The 21348-nt window shown below is 36.1% G+C and overlaps 1 protein-coding gene across 2 annotated transcripts in view; it reads left to right on the forward strand.

Annotated features, from left to right (window-relative positions):
• Nucleotides 1-21348, forward strand: part of ANK2 (ankyrin 2) — a 226624-nt gene that overhangs the window by 84190 nt on the left and 121086 nt on the right. The window contains exons 5-10 of one of the 2 annotated variants that reach the window (XM_080796920.1): nucleotides 6-104; nucleotides 4653-4838; nucleotides 5282-5305; nucleotides 8320-8418; nucleotides 10411-10509; nucleotides 17617-17715. In XM_080796920.1, the coding sequence (XP_080653046.1) occupies nucleotides 6-104; nucleotides 4653-4838; nucleotides 5282-5305; nucleotides 8320-8418; nucleotides 10411-10509; nucleotides 17617-17715 (606 nt within the window). The remainder of the gene's footprint in view (nucleotides 1-5; nucleotides 105-4652; nucleotides 4839-5281; nucleotides 5306-8319; nucleotides 8419-10410; nucleotides 10510-17616; nucleotides 17716-21348) is intronic. The other variant, XM_080796921.1, reaches the window with a different exon arrangement.

Below are 21348 nucleotides of genomic sequence, written 5' to 3' on the forward strand. Positions count from 1 at the left end.
CTCAGAATGGCTTCACTCCTTTATACATGGCTGCCCAGGAGAACCACATTGATGTTGTAAAATATCTGCTTGAAAATGGAGCTAATCAGAGCACTGCTACTGAGGTGAGACTGTCAACCCTACAGGTTCAAATTCTCTGATCTCAGTGTCCACGTCCTTTATATCCACCTGCAAAGGATCTCCATTATTTTGTCTAAATGACGCTAGGAATGTTCACGTTGCTTTTGTCAGCTACAACAGTGGCCATGGGTGAATGACCCAGCACACACAGATGAATGAGTTTATGTCTTGATTTGGGATTCATGTCGATTTGCTCTTCCACGAGCTCATGTTTCCATCCATCTGCCATTCTCTGGGTTTGGGGAGCTTGTATACTATTCTAAAATTCGATGACAGTAAATTCTACCCATCTCTTTTCATCGGTATTTTATCTGTTAGGATCAAATTCAGTTCTTTAAAGGAATAATTTTTAATGATCAGAAATGATTCATGGGTATTTGTGTGAGCACGATTTTATGATGAGTATGTCACGAAAAAAAAGTTCGCATTTTTCTGAAGCAGAAATTATGCACGTGGCTGTGTGACTGTGATTACAGCAACAACGAAATAGAATGTTCAAAGTCAATTCAGTATCAACATATTCAGGACATCTAGACATCAGAAGGAGTTAGAATGGGCCAACTTAGAACATCACTTTCCTTTACCTATGCATGTCCTCCAGTAAACAGAACTTGCTTTGTTATTTTCCTTCCCATTTTTTTGTGTCGGCAGATTAAGGAGCAAGTCCAGTGGTTGCTTAGAACGGTGATTTTTTAGCGATGCTCCAGAAACCCTTGAGTTTGAAGAAATTGCCTCAAGGGGCCACCCAGAAGGCTGGAAGTGGGTGACACAGAAGAGCAGGGAAGAGAGTTCCATGCCTCTCCTCACCCCTTTCTGCCAGATCATGCAGGCTTTGATTTTCTTTCTCCACATCTGTGCCACCACTGATAAAACTTGAAAACTCCTGACCTGAAGTGAAAGATGACTGAAAGACACTTGTCACCCAGAAACTGACTTGATAATTATTAATGTCTAATATGACTTCCTTTCTGAACAATTAAGGCTTTTGGTGAAATAAACATGGATTCCCTCCTACCCTGCTGTCTGGGAAGAAATCATTATAATCTATTTCCAGTCCCTCTGGCAGGAAACTTTTTATGGAGCCAATTGCAATAACTTTCTGACAGCTTATTCTCATTAGTTAAAGACAAAATTCCAAGTAATCACTATTAATGGGACCATGTTTCTTCTTTGCTTGTGTTTGGAAAACACAACTACCCAATGTAAAATGACTTCAAGTTCTCTATTTAGCACATACAGATTTTATACTCTTACACATGGTACAGTGTGATTTTTATGTTCGGGGCCATTTTTTTCCCCCTAAGATCCTAATTATGTCAATGAGTAACATGTGAATATCTTCAGGCAAAGCTTGAGTAACTGTATGAGACTTTCTCTCTGTATCAGGACCATGGAGAAATGTACCAAAATAAGGAAATCTGTGTTTATTTTATTTTATTGAATGCAGAATCACTTACCCAGAGGAACCTTGACACTACAAAGTTCATCTGTTCACCATATAGCCTTATTATTTCCAGCATATGGTTTGGGGAAATTCAGCTTGCTGGTATTCTTAGCTATCTCAAGGCTCCTTGAGTCTAGACCTCTGGAGCATTTTAGTCTGGTTCCAAAAATAGCCCTTTATGTACATTGCATCAGAGGAGGCCATGTTACATTGTGGTTCGCAGAAAACTAAAACCCTCTCTGATTTCTACACAAAAATGCTGCTTTTGCAAGTGAATCATACGAGGTTTTGAATCCTACCTTAGACATGTGTATGCCTGGTTTTGTTTCATTTTTTAATATTTAAATAATGACATATATAAGCTAAGTTGATTAGTCCCTCCTGCTGACTATTATCAAGAAACTATTATCTATTATCAAGAAACATACGTATACATAAACTTCTCCACATTCCCTTTTAGTCTGTCATTCTGTAGAAAACTACTATCCTAATGGGGCTTTATGGCTGATTACGTTTTCATATTTTATTGTATTGCCGAACACCTTCTACAGACGCATTTTCACATGTGTGAATACACCTATAGAAGACATTTACTCTAACCTGTTAGTAGACCTAATTTGTAAAAATTAATTACTAATCAAGACACTGTGACCACTTGAAAAATCAGATAATTATGAATTATTCAATATGGCAATGAAACCTATGTTTGAAAATAACTATTTAAATGTTTGAAGTTTCCTGTAATTGTAGCAATCAGCATTGGTAAATAAATGATGAAGAATGAAGCTACTGAATTTTAATATGTGTTTCTTTTTCATAGAGTTAGTTGAGGTACTTGAGAAAATCATTTCAGATATTTACCCTTCCCCCATGAGGTATGGATTAGAATGAAATCATAGTGGTGGACATCCAAAGTTAAGTTCTCTGAGGGGAATCCTCTGTCCCTCCGATACCATTTTTATAAATGTTTGCTCGCCTCCTTCTTCCTGAGTGTTACCAATATTGAAGGCTAAAAACTTTTTAATTAGGTTCTGTACTGTCAGCAAATGCATTGTCTCTAAGAAAAAACAAATTTCACGCTCTTTTTACATAAACCATCACAGTGTTAGAGTGGATAATCAAATATGTATATGATGGTATCTTTCCTCCTTCACAGAGTGCTTAATTTGTGCCAAACAAAGTTCTAAATATAGGTTACTAGTATTACAACACTACATGGTTTACTCTCCCATTCTGTTATGTGATGTGTTTATTTAAAATTCAATTCTTATTAAAATAAATTCAAGTCTTTTTGTGGTAGTGCAATAGGAAATCATTTTCCCTCAAAAATCTACAGTTTTGAAAGATTATTGTTGGAAACAAATCGAGTGGTTAGATTATGATAAATTGCTGTTATTCCTAAAATGCAATCGTTAATGTACAATCCTATTACCCTCATCTCTTCTATGAATGGAAACTTCTGAGACTTGTTTTCAAGCTTTTGTGGAGTAAGGGAGGTTTTAACAAAAACAGAGCCTAGCCTATATATATATATTTTTCTCTTTATTTACCACCTTTCCATTAACTGAATACTTGTTTCTAGAGAGAAAACATGGCTCCCAACTTTTTTAGTATGGTTATTCATCTACTCCTAAAACTCTTATGACTTTGATTATCTGTGCTATTGTTTTTGCTTTTAATTGTTTTCCAAGTTTAGAATTAAAAATCTGTTTTTTCTTTACCTAGCACATATAATTTTATATCTAAATTATCTAAATAATGTGAAATTCAACTAAATGCAAAATTAATGAATTAGCCTTACTTACCAAAAGGTTTTTGATTACATTATATCCCAAAGTTGCCACATTAATTGGCAATAGACCATTCCATTGATAGTTATTGTTCTCCCCAATCAATATAGAGATATTTAGTAACTTGCATAGTTTATCACATAATTTATTTCCCTGTCTTGGCTACCATATCTTTGATTGTCAGACTTGTTCTCCATTATCTCTACCCTTTCCATCTTTTCCTTTCTATAAGGTGGTCTTACTTAAGGTTGTTCTAATTTTAATTTTCCCATTCTAAACATACATTTAAGCACATCTTATGTACAGTATGCTTTGTGAGGAATGCAGATGTTTTTCAAGATATGTAGAATAGAAACTAAGAAAACAATCTGATAAAGCCAGTCCATAGTATGGTGAATGACTGATTGTCAGTTGCTTTAATCTTTTTTTAATCAGTTTCAGGAGTAGAATGTAGTGATTCATCAGTTGCACGTAACACCCAACACTCATTACATCAAGTGCCCTCCTTAGTACCCATCACCCAGTTATCCCATCCCCCCACCTCTCCTCCAGCAACCCTAGTTTGTTTCCTAGGATTGTCTCCCTCCCTATTTTCATCTTACTTTATTTTTCCTTCCCTTCCCCTATGTTCATCTGTTTTGTTTCTTAAGTTCCACATCTGAGTGAAATCATACGGTATTTGTCTTTCTCTGATTGACTTATTTCCCTTAGCATAATACCCTCTAGTTCCATCCATATCATTGCAAATGGCAAGATTTTATTCTTTTTGATGGCTGAGTGATAGTCCATGGTGTGTGTGTGTGTGTGTGTGTGTGTGTGTGTACATAGTGTACATACCACCTTTTCTTTATCTGTTCATCTGTCAATGGATCTCTGAGCTCTTTCCATATTTCGACTATTGTGGACATTGCTGCTATAAACTTTGGGGTGCCTGTTCCCCTTCGAATCACTAGGTTTGTATCCTTTAGATAAATGCCGCATAGTGCAATTGCTAGGTCATAGGGTAGCTCTGTTTTTAACTTTTTGAGGAACCTCCATGCTGTTTCCAGAGTAGCTGCATCAGTTTGCATTCCCACCAACAGTGTAAGAGGGTTCCCCTTTCTCTGCATCCTTCCCAATGTCTGTTGTTTTCCTGAGTTGTTAATTTTAGCTATGCTTTAATCTACACAGTAGTATTTCAACCTTTTGCATTTCTTCTCTATCTTAATTATTATTTTAAACATTAGAGGCATTGCTGAGAGTTGAATCTCATGCTTCCAAAAGTTAATGGAAAATTTTTTCTTCTTCCATTTTACTAGGATGGCTTCACGCCACTCGCGGTGGCACTCCAGCAAGGACACAACCAGGCAGTGGCCATCCTCTTAGAGAATGATACCAAAGGGAAAGTGAGGCTGCCAGCTCTGCATATTGCAGCTAGGAAAGATGACACCAAATCCGCTGCCCTCCTGCTTCAGAACGATCACAACGCTGACGTACAATCCAAGGTAAAAGCTGAGAGCATTTGTGGAAAGAACCTCTTCAGCTGCCAGGTTCCTCCTGGGGGATGATAAAGAAGTAGGCCATGGTGATAATGCAGAATTACTTCCGGTTATCGAAAGAGATAAATTACTTCCAGAGGTATTTCAGAAAGAAGGGGGCTGTCTATTTGGTAGAGGAACAAGAAAAATTTTTAAGATAATTTTCTTTTAAAATGAGGTTCAGCTTTTTTAGAAATCTGCTTATTTATTCTCTTTGTAATCAAAAATAATAGAAGTGGAATTTTAGAGAGATAACATTGTTTTGTGTAGTGTTATGGATGTCTTTTCTCAGTAGGATGTATTTTGGCATGTTGAAACAATGTATCCAACTGCAGCGAGCAGATTGACTGTTTCCTTAATTTTGCTCTGTGTAATATCTTCCCTCTTTTTCCCACACAACACTGCTTCAGATGATGGTGAATAGGACAACTGAGGTATAGTATTATGGTTATACCAAAATATATCTTGATTTTATTGATTTTAGTTTTTTGCCCAATTAGAATAAATGCTCACTAATTCATACTAATGATTGGAATTTCTATTAGTAGGAAATTAATTTTAAAACTTTTCTCATAATTAAGGGAAATGAATAATTCAAAAAATTTAATGTGACATATATCAGAAGCTATTTTATCAGTGTAACTATTTAAGTAGCTTATTAGAATAGAGCATAAAATGAAACTCTTCCTTAATATGTGTTTTCTGAGTGAGCTTTACTATTAAATACTATTTTGCCAACATGAAATATGACCTTCTCTTAATGAGATTTCTCAGGCCAGAGTTTAGCAAAGTGAAATTTAAGGAGGTTTCTTTGCCACTGTTTTATTCTTTTATCTCCTTACAGTTGCCCTTTTTTCCCATATTTTTTTAACCACTTTGTATATAATCAATAGTGATATTGAGAGTATCATGATCAGAACATTTGCTTTTATCTCGCTAAGTCTTAACAATACTTGATATGAAATCATCTATTTTCCACATACCAGAGTAAGTCACATCGATCACCAGGAACATTTAGTGCAGAAGCTTCTCTGTATTTTGTGTGTGTGTGTGTGTGTGTGTGTGTGTGTTTAGCAGCCTCTCCTTGACCATTGCCAAGAGAGGCACTAACACAAACATTGTTGAAAGTATATTGTAAAAATAAACCTATATTCAAAGACAAGTGACTGTGTAGGTTGATTTTCACTTTTTTGAGGGGACTCTTCAGACTAACATCATATGATCACTGGGTTGTGGACCTGGAGAGGTTCTGAGCATTCATTTAGCTTTTACTGAGAGTAGTGTATTTCTAGAACTATTATCTTGTTTATTAAAAATTTACCTATTGATAAGATGTGAATATATGTGATATAGGTGCGAATACTTGAGTTAGTCATATTATTTCTTCTGTCCCATATCTGTGCATGGAACTTAGGACATAGATTTAAAAAAAAAAAAAAAGCCCAATTGCTTGGTGAAATTGCTGAAGACTGGAATCATATTAATTGATATCTTAATTACTGATTTTAATACCTTTAATTTTTAGGTGATTTTTTTGGTGATTGTTTAAGAGGTATTTTTGACAGCAATTTTGGCTCTAAATATTGTGTTGAAAGCAGCAGTTTGGGGAGATTTGTACTGAGTTAGAAATATTTCTTTGAGGACAATAGAGTAACAAAGAGGGAAACCCTTCCACTGATACCCCTGTAGAAAGGTGAACTGAGCTTCCTATCTTCATGTTAATCAGGCAAGAGTTCTTTAGGGGGGCTTATACAAGCTTTGTGTTGGTTGGTCAAAAGTCAGAGTCTGAGGCATCATCACGGATGGCTGACGAGGCTGTGTCACACAATAAATTGGTTTATTTTCGCAAATAAGAAAAATAATTTGAAAATGATTCACTAGCAATTACTGTGTTGTTCTTTTTTCCCCCTGGAATTAAATTGTAACTTAAAAGATAGACTTACATTCAGCATATGTCTGGATGACAGGAAATATCAAGATAAAAATGAAAAACTTCTAGTCAATTATTTCTTAAAATACAAAAATTTGACATTTTATAAAATAACAGCCTGGTTGTAAACTGATTTTTCCCTCCATTTTGACATGAATATTTGGTATCATGTAGACACAAAAATATCTTTACCACAAGTGTGGGATTTTGACTGATAGTTAGTATTCTTATTTTGTGTCTTGGTTCTCTATAGTCAGAAATTATTTGCAGCTAATTCGGCTGATAGCACAGAGGAATTTCTATTACCTAAGATATCTGAATGCTTATTTAGGGCATTTGAAAAGCAAAGTCGCTGAAAACTGTTTATCAAATGAATAGGAAAATAATGGTGGTGATTTAGATAATATTTCTTAAAAACAGTATATATAAATCAAAGTTCATTTCAAATGAGAGGGACTGATAACAAAATAACTTCAAAACTGCAGGGTTTGAGATCCAGTTCTGTAACAATAGTCTTTATTAACAATATCCTGTCATCTTTTATTGAGTAAAGAAAATGATGAAATTATGGAGAGTTGGGAGAATACATGTTTGCATACTTTAATAATAAAAAGAGTTAATATACATCTATTGTGAAAATGGCAACAATTTCTAACTAAATTTCATCAGAAAAAGAAATGAAAGGAAGTATACTTTTCTTCATGAAGATTTTCAGGCTCATTTTTTAAACATTCTGAGAGTAAACAGTTCTCTAATGGCTATGTAATTGATTTAACCTGCTTATTTTATTTCATAACAATCTTGTTAAAATTTGTTTTAATTAACATTCAGAATTGCGTTTGGCTGACTTTTTTTCTTTATTTGATATTTACATTGATGCCAGATATATTGTTTAGTTTTCGTTTTTTAACTTTTTTTCATTGTAACAACCTATTCTCACTAAGCACAGTTGTTAAAGAAGACAGAAGTATGACAGTGTAAATGACGTGGAATAAATAGTATGTGCTCTGTAAGAGTTTCTCACATTTTCATAGCTCCAAAGGCACAATGCCAACTAATACTGTTTGTTGTTGTTGTCGTTGCTTTTATTAAAAAACCCTGAGCAAAACAAAACAATAGTTTTGAGTCTTTCTCTGGAGAAAATTTTTTTATTCATAATTGCTTTAATCCAATGGCTAAAACTTTATTGTTTAATCATATTCTGTTTTTCTCTAAAGTTAAACCAACCCAAGAAACATGGTTTTGTATAAACAATAAATCTTGTAAGCAGATAAATCATTAAGCTAATTAGAGATAATGTTGCCAAGAAATGCAGGGTATTTATTTACCTGCTTATTTAGTTAGTTATTTACTACCTTATTGCACTAAAATTTGAAGAGCCTTATTAAAGCATTTATTATCTGGTATTGCTCACATACTAGGTAAACAACTACCATGTGATTTTCTTCACTAATCCAGGGACTGTGACATATGGAGGTGAAATGCTTTACTGACTGTCATTTTCTTTGCTTTCCATAGAGTGGTTTTACCCCTTTGCACATTGCCGCCCACTATGGAAATGTCAACGTGGCAACTCTTCTTCTAAATCGGGGAGCTGCTGTGGACTTTACAGCTAGGGTATGGATTAAAATAGCTTCTTATTTTAGATAGCAGTGAATGGACATTATACTAAAGTAAATATGGAGAATAGTAATAGCTTGTTTCTTTGTCCTTGTCTGGATCTGTGCTGGATTTATTAGATTTTTCATTTTTTTTTTTTTGAATCACATGAAGTCATCATGACCAAATAAGTGAAAAATAAGAATGTATCAGTTCACACGTACATGCTCTCATTTTTCTCATATTTTGATAGGGATTACATTGAATATGTAGATTGCTTTGGGTAGCATAGACATTTTATAATATTTGTTCCCTTCAGCCTCTCCATGTCTTCTTTTCTTTTTAGATTTTATTTATTTATTTCACAGAGATCGCAAGTAGGCAGAGGGGGAAGCAGGCTCCCTGTTGAGCAGAGAGCCCAATGTAGGGCTCGATCCCAGGACCCTGGGATCACGACCTGGACTGAAGGCAGAGGCTTTAACCCACTGAGCCACCTAGGTGCCCCTCACTCCATGTCTTCTGTTTGGGAATTTTAATCCATTTACATTTAATTATTAATAAAAAGGATTTAATGTTGCCCTTTTGTTAATTGTTTTCTACTTGTCTTATAGCTCTTTTTCTCTCTTTTCCTCTCTTGTTATCTTCCTTTATGATTTGTTGACTTTTGGTATTATTATACTTTGATACAGTTTTCTTTTATTTTGTGTAACTTGTATAGTTTTTTTTTTTTTATGTGTGTGGTTATCTTGGGGCTTACATAACAATTTTATAGTTTTAACATTTTATTTTAAGCTGGAAACAATTTCAATTGCATTTAAAAAGTTTAATTTCCTTCTCCCACTTTATGTTACCACAGTTGACATCTTTTCATATTGTATGTTTTAATATATTTTTTAATTTGGTTATTTTTAATACTTTTTGACATGTTATACTAGAATTAAAAGTGATTCACCTACTTAAAAAATGATGTGGAATAAATAGCATATTTATTTGTGGCAGTTAAGGAGAATATTTATTCTGACATCAGTGTGAGTAGTTATATTTAAAGATATCTCCATGAATCATGAACAAGCAACTTCAAGTCAATCAATCATTAAACTATAGGAATGTTAAGTATCAAATGTATAAATACATTTATACAGTGTTTTAATGATTATGGGGCACATAATTTGACCAAAAAATGTTTTTAGTGAATTGAGAGTTTGCTCATGTAGTCTTACCAAAATACATAACAAGACATCATGTTGCATTATATGTTTAATGGTAAGCTTTCAGTGGAAAGAATTCACTTACATGATAATTACAAAACACTGTACTTAATATAAATCAGTAAATGCAATATTTGAATATTTGTAAAATTACGACATGCAAAAAGTCAGGTACATATTCTTGCCATAATGATGACAGAGGGTAGCCCATAAAGTAAATAACTATAATTCATATATATATGGTGTTTTGTCCTGAGAAGGCTTCTGTACTGAAACTATGTTGAACTATTTTCAAGTTGTTTTTCATACTGAATTATTCTGAAGAAGGTGTTTTTAAGAATCATTTTTCCAATGGTTATTGAATATGTTTATTTGTATTCTATTTTGAAGCAAAGGAAACTTGAAGATCCTGGAATCTTTCAGGGCCTGGATACTGTAACAAAAAAGATATAGACTTTGACTAGGGCTCGGTCCTAAGTAGAATTTGACATTTTTTTCTTATGTCAAAGCACTCCCTTTGTCTCTTGACAACATGTACAGAGTAATGTGTATATTCGATACATATGCTAGAGTTATGGACTAACTTAGTTATGCAGTTTCATTCCATTTTTCATCCTCTAACTATAGTGCTCTATGGTTTGTGTGCTTTTTTGTCCCGTAAAAATCAAAGACATTGAAACTTTAGTAACCTCGAATCAAATTACGACATGGGTCTCAGCCTTCTTTGCGCCCTCTAACACAGTCTTCATCATTATGCCCTGTCATACCCAACATGCTCTTGTTTGGTCTTTCCATGGTGTAGAATGGAATCACTCCTCTGCATGTGGCTTCCAAAAGGGGAAACACAAACATGGTGAAGCTCTTACTGGATCGTGGTGGTCAGATCGATGCCAAAACTAGGGTGAGTGTCTCTGTTCTTTCAATTTCCTACCGTTTTGTTCTTTGTATTCTTTAAGCAGGCACCTTAAAATACCAGTCCTGAAATATAAGCAATGTGTTTTCAAGGAAATTGCTTTCTTGAATTCGATTTAAATCTCATACAATATTTAAAGGTTTCTCATTGTCAAGTGGAATTAATATTTGCTCAAAAGTGCTGGGGAAACAGAATGCTAGGCCCTCAATGAGACAGGTTTTCAAGTCCTTGTTTATTTTGGGTAACAAAGATGAAAAATTGAACTGAAGCTTCTCTGATTATAAGCTTTACATTTCTAAAACCCAAACACATAAGCCTACGTTATGCTGTGAGGGTGTGGCTTTTACATAAAATATGTGGATACGTGTTGATAATCTTTAGCTTCTGATTTTCCAATTTTTGAATCATTTTTCTTAAGTGATTATGCTATACTGGCCTGAGCAGGAGATCTGCTATATGCTTACGGAACAAAGGCATCTGGTTATTTTTTTCCTTTAATTTTATTTATTTAGAGAGAATGAGAGAAAGAGAGAGCATGAGAGGGGGGAGGGTCAAAGGGAGAAACAGACTCCCTGACAAGCAGGGAGCCCAATGTGGAACTTGATCCCAGGACTGCAGGATCATGAGCTAAGCCGAAGGCAGTCGCCCAACCAGCTGAGCCACCCAGGCACCCAAGGCAGATGTCTGGTTATTATGTTGCATCTTTACTCATTCCAGTTTGATAAGAGGCAGGGCCGTTCATTCATTTCAAATTTGTCAAGAAGAATATAAATCTAAGTTTTATATACTACCAATAAATAGATGATAAGATAGGCCGGAGAAGATCATTGTTCAGAGTTTGGCCTCTGAAGGCAGACTACCTGATTTCAAATTTACTTCTACTACTTACTAGATATAAGATATTGGCAGTTTACTAATTACCTCCTCTGAACATAGGCTGATATTGGTACCTATCTCGTATGGTTGTATGAGGATTAACTCTTAGACATTATTATTTATCTTTTTGAAAGTGGGGTGGGTCAATTACTTAGCTCTTCATAATTTTTATTATGTTAATGACATTATATGTAGTTACTTCCTTAAACATTAAATTAGTACTTCAATATTAGTTCCCTGGAATAGATTTGGTTAATTATAGACTTCAGCAAAACTTTAAACATTCTTATAATGTGAACAGTTTGAAGTATATGGTGTGAGAAGTCTGTAAAAAATAGTGATAGGATATGTCCCTTGTGATATTTTATCTTCACTGTTTAATCCTGGGACTTTATATTCTCATAGTCACAAGGCTAAGCATCAAATCTAGTTCCTTTGCAAATCTTAAGATAGTGAGTGTTTTTATTTAATAAGCCTTATCATCTTTGAGCTTCTGGGGACTACACCAGTCCCAAACTATAAATTCTTTTTTTTTTTTTTTTAAGATTTTATTTATTTGAGAGTGAGAGGGCATGTGCACATGCACACAAGTGTGGGGAGGGGTGGAAGGGGAGGGAGAGAATCTCAAGCAGACTCCCTGCTGAGAGTCAAGCCAGTCCCCAGGGCTGGATCCCACTACCCTGAGATCATAACCTCAGCCAAAATCAAGAGTTAGACACCTAACCAACTGTGCCACCCATGTATAAATTCTGGTTTTTAATGACCTCAGGAAACGTTTTCTTAATCTCACTTCTCTAAGACGTTTGGTCCAGAACATCTATGTCATATTATCATGTGGAAGCTCTGGAGTGGTTTGCTTTGTCTGTCAAGATCTTTGTTGTACTGTCTGCTGTCTTTGCATCAGAGTTTATATGATTTCTACCCTTTGCTTTGTTGGCATGCCTTTTCCCTTGCTGTGCTATAGGTATGCAGAATTGGAACAATTATGCCCAATGCTTCATGTTCTGCCTACTTGTTCTTCATGCTTAAAGGAAAGAGTTTCTTTGCTTCCTCTTTTAAGTATATTACTAACGTAATGTCTCCCTTACCTATTTCTATTGAGACTCTCTAATTATTGAGAGTACCATTGTAAAGAAAGCACTTGGTAAATGCAACAGAATTTTATCTTGGCTGGTGTCTTAAGGATCCACATTATTCTTACTAATATTTTTCTGGTATATTCATTCATTTTTGAGGCAATTGATTTTATTTTATTTTTTTTGATCATTACAGTAGGTACTTAGTTCTATAAAATATGTTTTAATTTGCATGGCCTACAAACATTTGCATATGTAATTTAAGTCTATCTCCAAATAGGCAGTGCATTTTCATAAAAAGAATACTAAGGAAAAAAAAATACTAAGATATGGAGAGAAATAGAGTCTTATGCTAGTTCTGCCATTAAATAATTGTCCTTAAGCAAGTTAATCAAATGTAAGCCTTGGTTCCTTCTGTGAAGGGAATATTTGGGCTGTATTTCATCCAGTGTAGGCTTTAGATATACAAATAAATTGTATTTCATTCAAGAATTTATAAAGCAAAAAGAGATTTTATAATTGTATACATTGTCTGTACATTCTGTTCATTCATTCCTTAAATGTAAGTTAAAGTACTTCCTTATCTCTTAAGGAGTAGGATTTTAAAAGCAGTTGGATTCTTTTAATTCTGTTTGTAACTAAAATACAAGTATAATACTTTATTATTAAAACAGAGGAATCTGGTTAGCTTTTTCTTTTGTCTTTTGAAAATATATTTTAAAATAGAAAAATTTTACATTTACTTTTGACTATCTTTTTAGGTAGTACAATAGAGCTTCTATATAAGGAATTAAAAATAATATTTTTCTTTCTTTTTTTAATAATAGGGGTCTCAATTTACTTTAGCAATCATATTAGTCATAAACATTCTGAATCTAGTATATTATATCAAGAATTTTCTACTTGATCTTCTCGTTATTTTTCTCAGTTATAAGGTTTTCATTATCTGGAGAAAAGCAAGATATGTGGAGGATTAGGGGTAATTAAAAAAAATCTTACCCACTGTTTCTTCCCCACTTCTACTAGCACTTTGTCAATCACTGAGAAACATTTTGCATCTAGTTGACATTCTCACCATTGACTAGGATCTGGTGTGAAACTGAGACATTTTCACCAGAGCTCTGGTTTTCTGGTGTTTGAAAAACCTCATTTTAATGTTAAAACAGAAACTTCATAGCTAGTTAAAAATGATATTATTAATCCAAATTTTATTAAGAGCATTATTCTTTTTTATTTTTAATCTTATATATTATTTAAATGTGGAGATACTCTATATAAGGTTAAAATATTGAAATACATGTTGCAATGCAAACAATACAAGTATATAAAAACATTAAAAGATGATGAACAAAAACCAATATATCAGGAAAAAGAATCACAATAATTAAAGCAACAGTAGTGACTACCAATGGTCATCGCACGTGATGTTCTAGGCACCCTGCTAAGTACTCTACAAATATCATTTTATTTCCTCTTCCTAACAGTTTACGAAGGTTGTGTTAACTGCTTGTAGGAAAATATGGAGGTCTTCATTTGAAAAATGAGACTGCCAAGGGGAAAAATGATTTTCAGAGGACTTATGTCATTTGACCTAGGATACACAGGGTAGTCATTAGCAGAGCTGTGTTAATACACAGACTTCGGGATACATCTACAATTAAACAGAGACAGAGGAAGGAAAAAGATAAGGAAAGAAATGGTTGTAAAAAGCTCAGGCGGAGGGGCACCTGGGTGGCTCAGTGGGTTAAAGCCGCTGCCTTCGGCTCAGGTCATGATCCCAGTGTCCTGGGATCGAGCCCCACATCGGGCTCTCTGCTCAGCAGGGAGCCTGCTTCCTCCCTTCTCTCTCTGCCTGCCTCTCTGCCTACTTGTGATCTGTCTGTCAAATAAATAAATAAAATCTTTAAAAAAAAAAAAAAAAAAAAAAAAAAAAAAAAAAAAAAGCTCAGGCGGTGGATTACCAGCTGGAAAAGTGATGCCCCTCTACTGTTGACTGATCTAACCTTTTAAGGATTATCAGCATCATAGTGTGATATGAACTGATTTTAGTGAGGGGGGAAAAAAAAGGAAAGAAAACAGGGAAAGGGATTCCTGGGGGAAGTAGCCTTCAAATATAGTCTGAAGAATTTAAGTTAAAGATATTGAACAAATCCACATTCCTAAGAGTTAATTTAAAGAATTAAGTAAAAAAGTCCTTGAATACAAAATTTTGATACGATTTTTTTGGGCAATAATGAGATATTGTAGTTATAGAAAATTTCTAAGATCCATTTACACTGAGCATTTTGGGAGAATTGAATTTGATATAATATCCATATCCTTTACAAGGGAGATAAATTACATCAGATTAAGAATCAATGTAATCCTTATTACTCTTTGATGTTCTTACGGATTTATTAAGTGTTCTCCATATTTTCCTATTGTTATTCTGTGCCGGGAATGGCCAGCAATCCCTGTACCAACAGATGAAAAGATTACTCCAAACTTCTTACTGTGAAAGAGAGCAGAAGGCAAGGGGATCAGCATTCCGAGAGGAAGACACTTTGTTCTTCTTTGCTCTGGCTTTTGTTGGTCCTTCAGGATAATCACAAACCCTTACCCTGTTTCTCAAGCAAGTGATGTGGGTCTTATTGAAACTGGAAGGATCTGTTTATGGGAGAGATAAGATATGCTAATCTGCTTGGTCTGTGAATTCTGCTAACCACAGCCTAAAGGACAATGCATACATATCTCTTAGAACACAGGGTGGCTGTTTGGGCTAGGAAAGCTTCTGGAAGGCAACTCCCAGGGGCATTCCAACAGCAGAGTGTTCACACAGGCCTAAGCATTCCAAAGGCCCACACCCTTCTCTGAAAGCTTCCCTTGCCCCCAGCAGCTTTCAAGCCAGGTATTATGGCTGATTTCATGCTCTACATTAACCCAACAATTGTGAGAGTGTTTAAAGTTTTCAACATGATTACACAATGCATCTTTCATGTTTTCTGTAGAAAACAATCCCTTTTCTGAAGATGGTTTAAGGCAGAGTCCCTCATCTTTCAAAAGAGGTCATAAGTTAAATGGGATAAACGAAATTACCCCATTTTATATGCTGTGAAGCCGAGCCTCAGAAAGAGTCCTCCATGGAGGCTGACCTGAGACTCACACCTGAGTCTCTGTGATTCCAGAGCCGAGATGTTGGACCATTGCATATAATGCCTTCATTCGCGTTGTTGGATTTCTCAAACTCTAGTTCTCCATGAGGCCCCCTCAAAGAATCTGGTTGAGAAGTCAAGCTATCTCTAATAGCTATATAACTTAAATAGCAGTTAACGCACTGTACTTACACTACAAGGTACGTTATCGAGATACAAAAGCATAATCATCTTAATCACTTTGCCTGAACAGTTTCTTTTTTTAGGCTTCTTTCTGGCGAACTTTAAAATAACTCGGCATCCCGACTACAGTAGTTAATTCCCACCCCCCACTCCGAAAGGCAGTCTTTTCATGCTAATTCTTACATATCCAAAATTGCAAGGTCTCTGTTGGATATTCGGTGTCTTAATACTAGCTAAGTAGATTTAACAAAGCAAAGTATCATTCGAACTCAAGGTCCTAGCCAAAAACAGCAGGCACCTTCACGTATGATCATTTGTATATAGATTGTTAAGGGATCTATTTCTAACATTGTAGGTGGACTGTAGGGAAGGCATGAGGGGTAGTATAGTCTCCCGGGAGCTAGGAATAGAAGAGCTCATGACCAATCCCAACACAGCAAGGTGAGAGTTGATGTACCAGAACTTCAAAGGAGAGAATTGGATGGCCGAGGCTGTTTTTGGCTTGAGTGTAACCTTTGGTGAAGAGACACAGCCAGACTGAGATCTTTTACGGAATGGCTGTCTTGCTGTGTTCCCCATACCCAGCCAGAAGCCAGAGGGCAAGGTAGCCCCCTACTACAACCTAGAGTGCTTTTTCTGTCCAACATGGAGCAGAGGAGAGAAAGGTAGAGCATAGATCTGGAGGGTAAAGGGACGATATCTAGCGTAGAAACTCCAGAATGCTGGGACGGGAAGAGTGTTGTAACCCAGATGAATTGCATTTATTAGGAGGAAAGCGTAACCCAGAGTGATGGTCCTGGAAACAGAGACAAAAGATAGGCTCTTAGAGTTCTGGATAAATCAGAAGCTTTTCAAGTCCTCTTAACTACTCACCATCCCTTATTTTCTCTGACTGTTATCTACCTTTTCAACATCTCTCCTTAGGACAACCTTTTTGTCCCTTAAGCTTGAAATCTTCAGCTAATTTCTGTACTCAGGATTTCATTTTCTCTCTCACTTCTTGCCCATTCTTATGACCCACCCACTCTCCTTTCTGGCCATGCCACCCTAAAGAGAAATAAAATCCAAAAGACAGAAGGAATTTGAGGATTGCTCTGGAATCAGAAACTACCTGAGAAGTATCAAGGTCAGAAAGTTGTATAAATAACAACATAGAGTTGGGCCATAATTTTGTTTGACTCCATTTTAATGCTATTATTGTTAATAATCAACTTCATCTCTAAGAAATAATTGTGTAATTTGGGTTGAAAAATTTGTATGGAAGCCTTTAGAAGTATGTGAAAAAAAATGTCTATGAGCCACAGTGGGTGTTTTAAGAGGATTTATAAAAATAGTGACAATTCAAGAGATCAAAGATGGACAAATCAGATTAAGAAGAATTTGGGGGTAAAAGTTCTGTTAGGACAACCAAAATGAAAATAATTTAGTGATACCATCTCAGCCTTGTGGTTCCAAGCAAGTAGGGCTTTCAAGTTCAGCAATTGCTGCAAACTCTTGCTTTTCCATCTTCCTGAATATGAAAACACAGGACCAGCAGTGTGTTGTTTCACATTAAACCTCTGCATGTGAGATCTCTCTTGCCCTCTCCCTCTCCATTTCTTTCCTATCTTTCTTTTTCTCTCTAGCTCTCTGTTGAGATCTCTCACTGTCTTGTTTTCGCTCTCTTTATCATTTAACCAGTAGCCGTTGCCGTTCTATTACGGATCTGTTGAGGCAGTAGGAATAGGTTCAGGAAATCCTCTCTTTGCAGTGGCAAAAAAGACAATCTTGACTTTTTTTTTTTTTTTTTTTACGTTAACTACAGAGTAATTCTTTAATTCTTTTGGCAGGATGGTTTGACACCCCTTCACTGTGCTGCAAGGAGTGGGCATGACCAAGTGGTAGAGCTTCTGCTGGAACGAGGTGCTCCCTTGCTGGCAAGGACTAAGGTGGGTCATTAGGAGTAAGATGGGATCTAAGGAACTCTTTAAGCCACTCTTCTAAAAATCTCTGTCCTTCCTGAAATCAAAGCATCAGGCCAACGTTTTCTAGTTACTCAATAATTGTGTGCTAGGAATGAGAAATATATATCAAACTGTTTGAAAATTATTTAAAATTAAGAAATACATGCATTAAGATGTATTGATTGTATACCTTCAGGTTCTTCCTATGTTTTTATCTGCTACTCTTCCTACATTTGGTGGACATTTGAATATATTATATGTAGAAGAGTAATGTAAATGAGTATATTGTATATAAATGAGAATATTTCTTATGTTCTATAGGTTTGTACTTTTATGATTCTCTAAGATGCTGTAAAATACATATAAAATTGTCTTGAAGTAGCACAGTTAGCAATACAAGATAATCTTTTAGCTCTCCGGTCTTTATCTCTTAGGCAATACGAGTAAAAAGAAAGACTTACCAGTGGTGTTGGATGATTATATTCAGCATTAGTAGGTGATATGGAAAGCACAATCTAGGATAGGCCATCTACAAAGAACCATTAAAACAAGTATAATGTTCTTTATGTCTACATCTAGCATTTCTTATCTTTTGTCATCAGTATGCTCAACCATGAAGAAAACTCTGATGGAAAACCCCACTGGGAGCTGATCTGTTGGAGTTTTTCATTATAAGATATATTTTACAAGCGTTATTACTGCACAAGTCCCCCCCCCCCTTTTTTTTTGAAGATTTTTATTTATTTATTTTACAGACAGAGATCACAAGTAGGCAGAGAGGCAGGCAGAGAGAGAAGGGGGAAAGCAGGCTCCCTGCTGAGCAGAGAGCCCTATGTGGGGCTCCATCCCAGGACCCCGGGATTATGACCTCAGCTGAAGGCAGAGGCTTTAACCCACTGAGCCACCCAGGCACCCCTTAATCCCCATTTTTTGCAATACTTTGGGTTGCCAAAAAAGTATCAGGAGACACAAATATAAAGATAATTACACAGAACTGTTTAATGGGATATGCTGCAACCCTCAGATCCTCAGTACAACAAAATTTAGACAAAGGACACTTCTTACATTTTCTCTGTATTCCACATCTCCTATAGCCCCTGAATAGGGTTGGTACCAACCGATGCTCTTACCAGGGTAAGCTGAGAAAAGTCAGACAGCCAACATCAGCAAATCTTTTTCAGTTTATATTTTAATTGAATATTTATTTGAAATTATTTAGAGCAAAAACCAACCCACACATTTAAAATATGTGTAGGTGAACCTAATCTAAAGATGTGTCCTACAGGCCATGAAATGGTGACTTCACATTGTATGTATTATTTTCACTCTCAGACTGATACCATGAGTGTTGTAGAGTTTTATCTTTAAAATGTGACATTTGGGACTGAGTAATGCAGAGATAATTGTGGAAAGGTTTTGTTTTGTTTTTAAGATTTTATTTATTTATTTATTTATTTGTGAGACAGAGAGGGAGAGAGAGAGGGAGAGCGTGAGCTGGGGTAGGGAGTGGCGGGGAAGCAGGAGCAGAGGGTGAGGGAGAAGCAGGCTTCCCACTGAGCAGGGAGCCTGATGTGGGGCTCAACCCTGAGATCACGACCTGAGTCAAAGGCAGACACTTAACCAACCGAGCCACACAGCTGTCCCTGTAGAAAGTTTTGTTGAGTAAACTGATTGAAATTTAAATGGAAGTAACAAAATTTCACCAGTCATGTTACAACCAATGAAAAGCATCTATCAAATTGAGAATAGGCAGATTTGCTCTCCCACAAACTATTAAATAATCTTATCTACAGAGTTCACCTATAATTGTCATGTTGCTAATGAAGCCAATGGATTACCTAGATGAAATTTTTTTACTGGCTTTCTTATAATATCAAACATGTATATGTAAGGATCTAGCGTAGAATGTCTGTGGCTGCATGATTATATCCACTTTTATTCAGTCATCCATTCATCCACGCATCCAACTATCAGAGTAAGTAGCTACAGTGTGCCAGGCAGTGTTGTCATCAGTGAGGAACTATCAGGGTAACTATCAAGATAAATGACACACAGTATATTTGTTCAAATATTTGTTCAAAAAGCTCAAAATTGAGTGGGTAAGATAGATAAGGAGATAATAACAGAAAGTAGAGCTGTGTTCAGGGAAGAGAACACAGAGAAGATGAACTAACCAGTGGGGGAGATGCTACCATTTTAGCCTGAGAGTGGGATGGGCACCTAAGGCCAGACTATTCTTCTCCTTCCATTAAAACTCCCAGTTCTGAATCATCCATTATTCCTCCCTGAAGCAAATATTCATCTATCTAGTTGTCACTCCACCTCATTTTTGGAAAATGGCAAACTACGACTCTTCTCTACAACCCCTATTCTAATTCATGAAGACTTTAATGATCGTAGAGCAGTAGATAATCTTTCTAGTTGGCCTCTCAGTTTGGTAGCTGTAAACCGTCTGGAATTTCTGTTGTAACCTCTGCCTCTCCAGACACTGCCTCTAGGTTTCGGCCTCCTTTCTCTGGGACCCCAACTCCAGAAATGTGTTTATTCTCCTGAGTCTGTCAGCCATTGTTTTATTGTCACTTTTTCACCTTATGCCCTCGCCTCTGCCCAACAGAATTATTCATACCCTGATGCAGTCATACTCCCTTGCTATATTTTACCCTGAATAAATCCAACTCACATTCTTGCAGCTGAGTGTGGTGGCCGGAAACATCCAACTGTACTGCCTGGGCTGGCTTTAAATTCATGATTGCTTACCTCAGTTTACCCTTTAATGCTGCCTGACAATTGGTATATTTCCCAAGTGTATTTACTCTCATTCCCTGCTGCCTTGTTATTCTATACTTTTTTCTTTCTTTAGTCTTCTTAGACTTCTTTCCTTGTCTTCACTTTTTAAGCACTGAAACAGTTGTCTTCCTATCTACCCAATTACAGGAATCAGCCCATATAGTCTATGTTCTCTCCTACTGCTATCATCTGACATGGTTGTTTGCTCCTCCCTTCTCAAAACACCTTCCTTTCCTAATTTGCCTTGTAGGACATTACAGCCAGACTTTGTCTTCACTTCTGCTCAGTCTCCTTTCCTGTTCCCTCTTCCTTCCCAAGTCTCAGAATGTTAGAACCCCCAGAGATCACTCTTTGTGTATTTGTTTATACATACTCACTAAGAAATCTCATCCAGTTTCGTCTTTAAATGCTTCTATACACTGAAGACACACAACTATGTAGCTCCAGAATTCTGTATTGTAGATGTCAACTCACTGTTGCTGCGTAGATGTCTACTGTGCATCTCCAATTTAGTAAGTTCGAAACACAGCTGCTGATATTTTCCCCACCTTATTTCTAATCCCCTTGTAGTCTTCTTATCTCAACGAATGGCCATCACGTTCTTTCAGTTTCTCAGGTCAAACTCCGCATGCAGTTCTTGGCTCTTCTCTCTGTTCATAGCCTGTCACTAACCTTGTCAAGATATCTCATAATTCAGCAACTCCTCAATAGTCTCATAACCATCGCCCTGGTCCTGATTACCAGCAGCCCTACCTGGATTGATTGCAAAAGGCTCTAGTTGACCCCCCCTTTTCTCTTTTAAGCCTGTTCAGTATAATCTCAGCAGAGCAA

The sequence above is a fragment of the Martes martes genome (assembly GCF_963455335.1).
Source record: "Martes martes genome assembly, chromosome: 2".
Classification (NCBI taxonomy): domain Eukaryota; kingdom Metazoa; phylum Chordata; class Mammalia; order Carnivora; family Mustelidae; genus Martes; species Martes martes.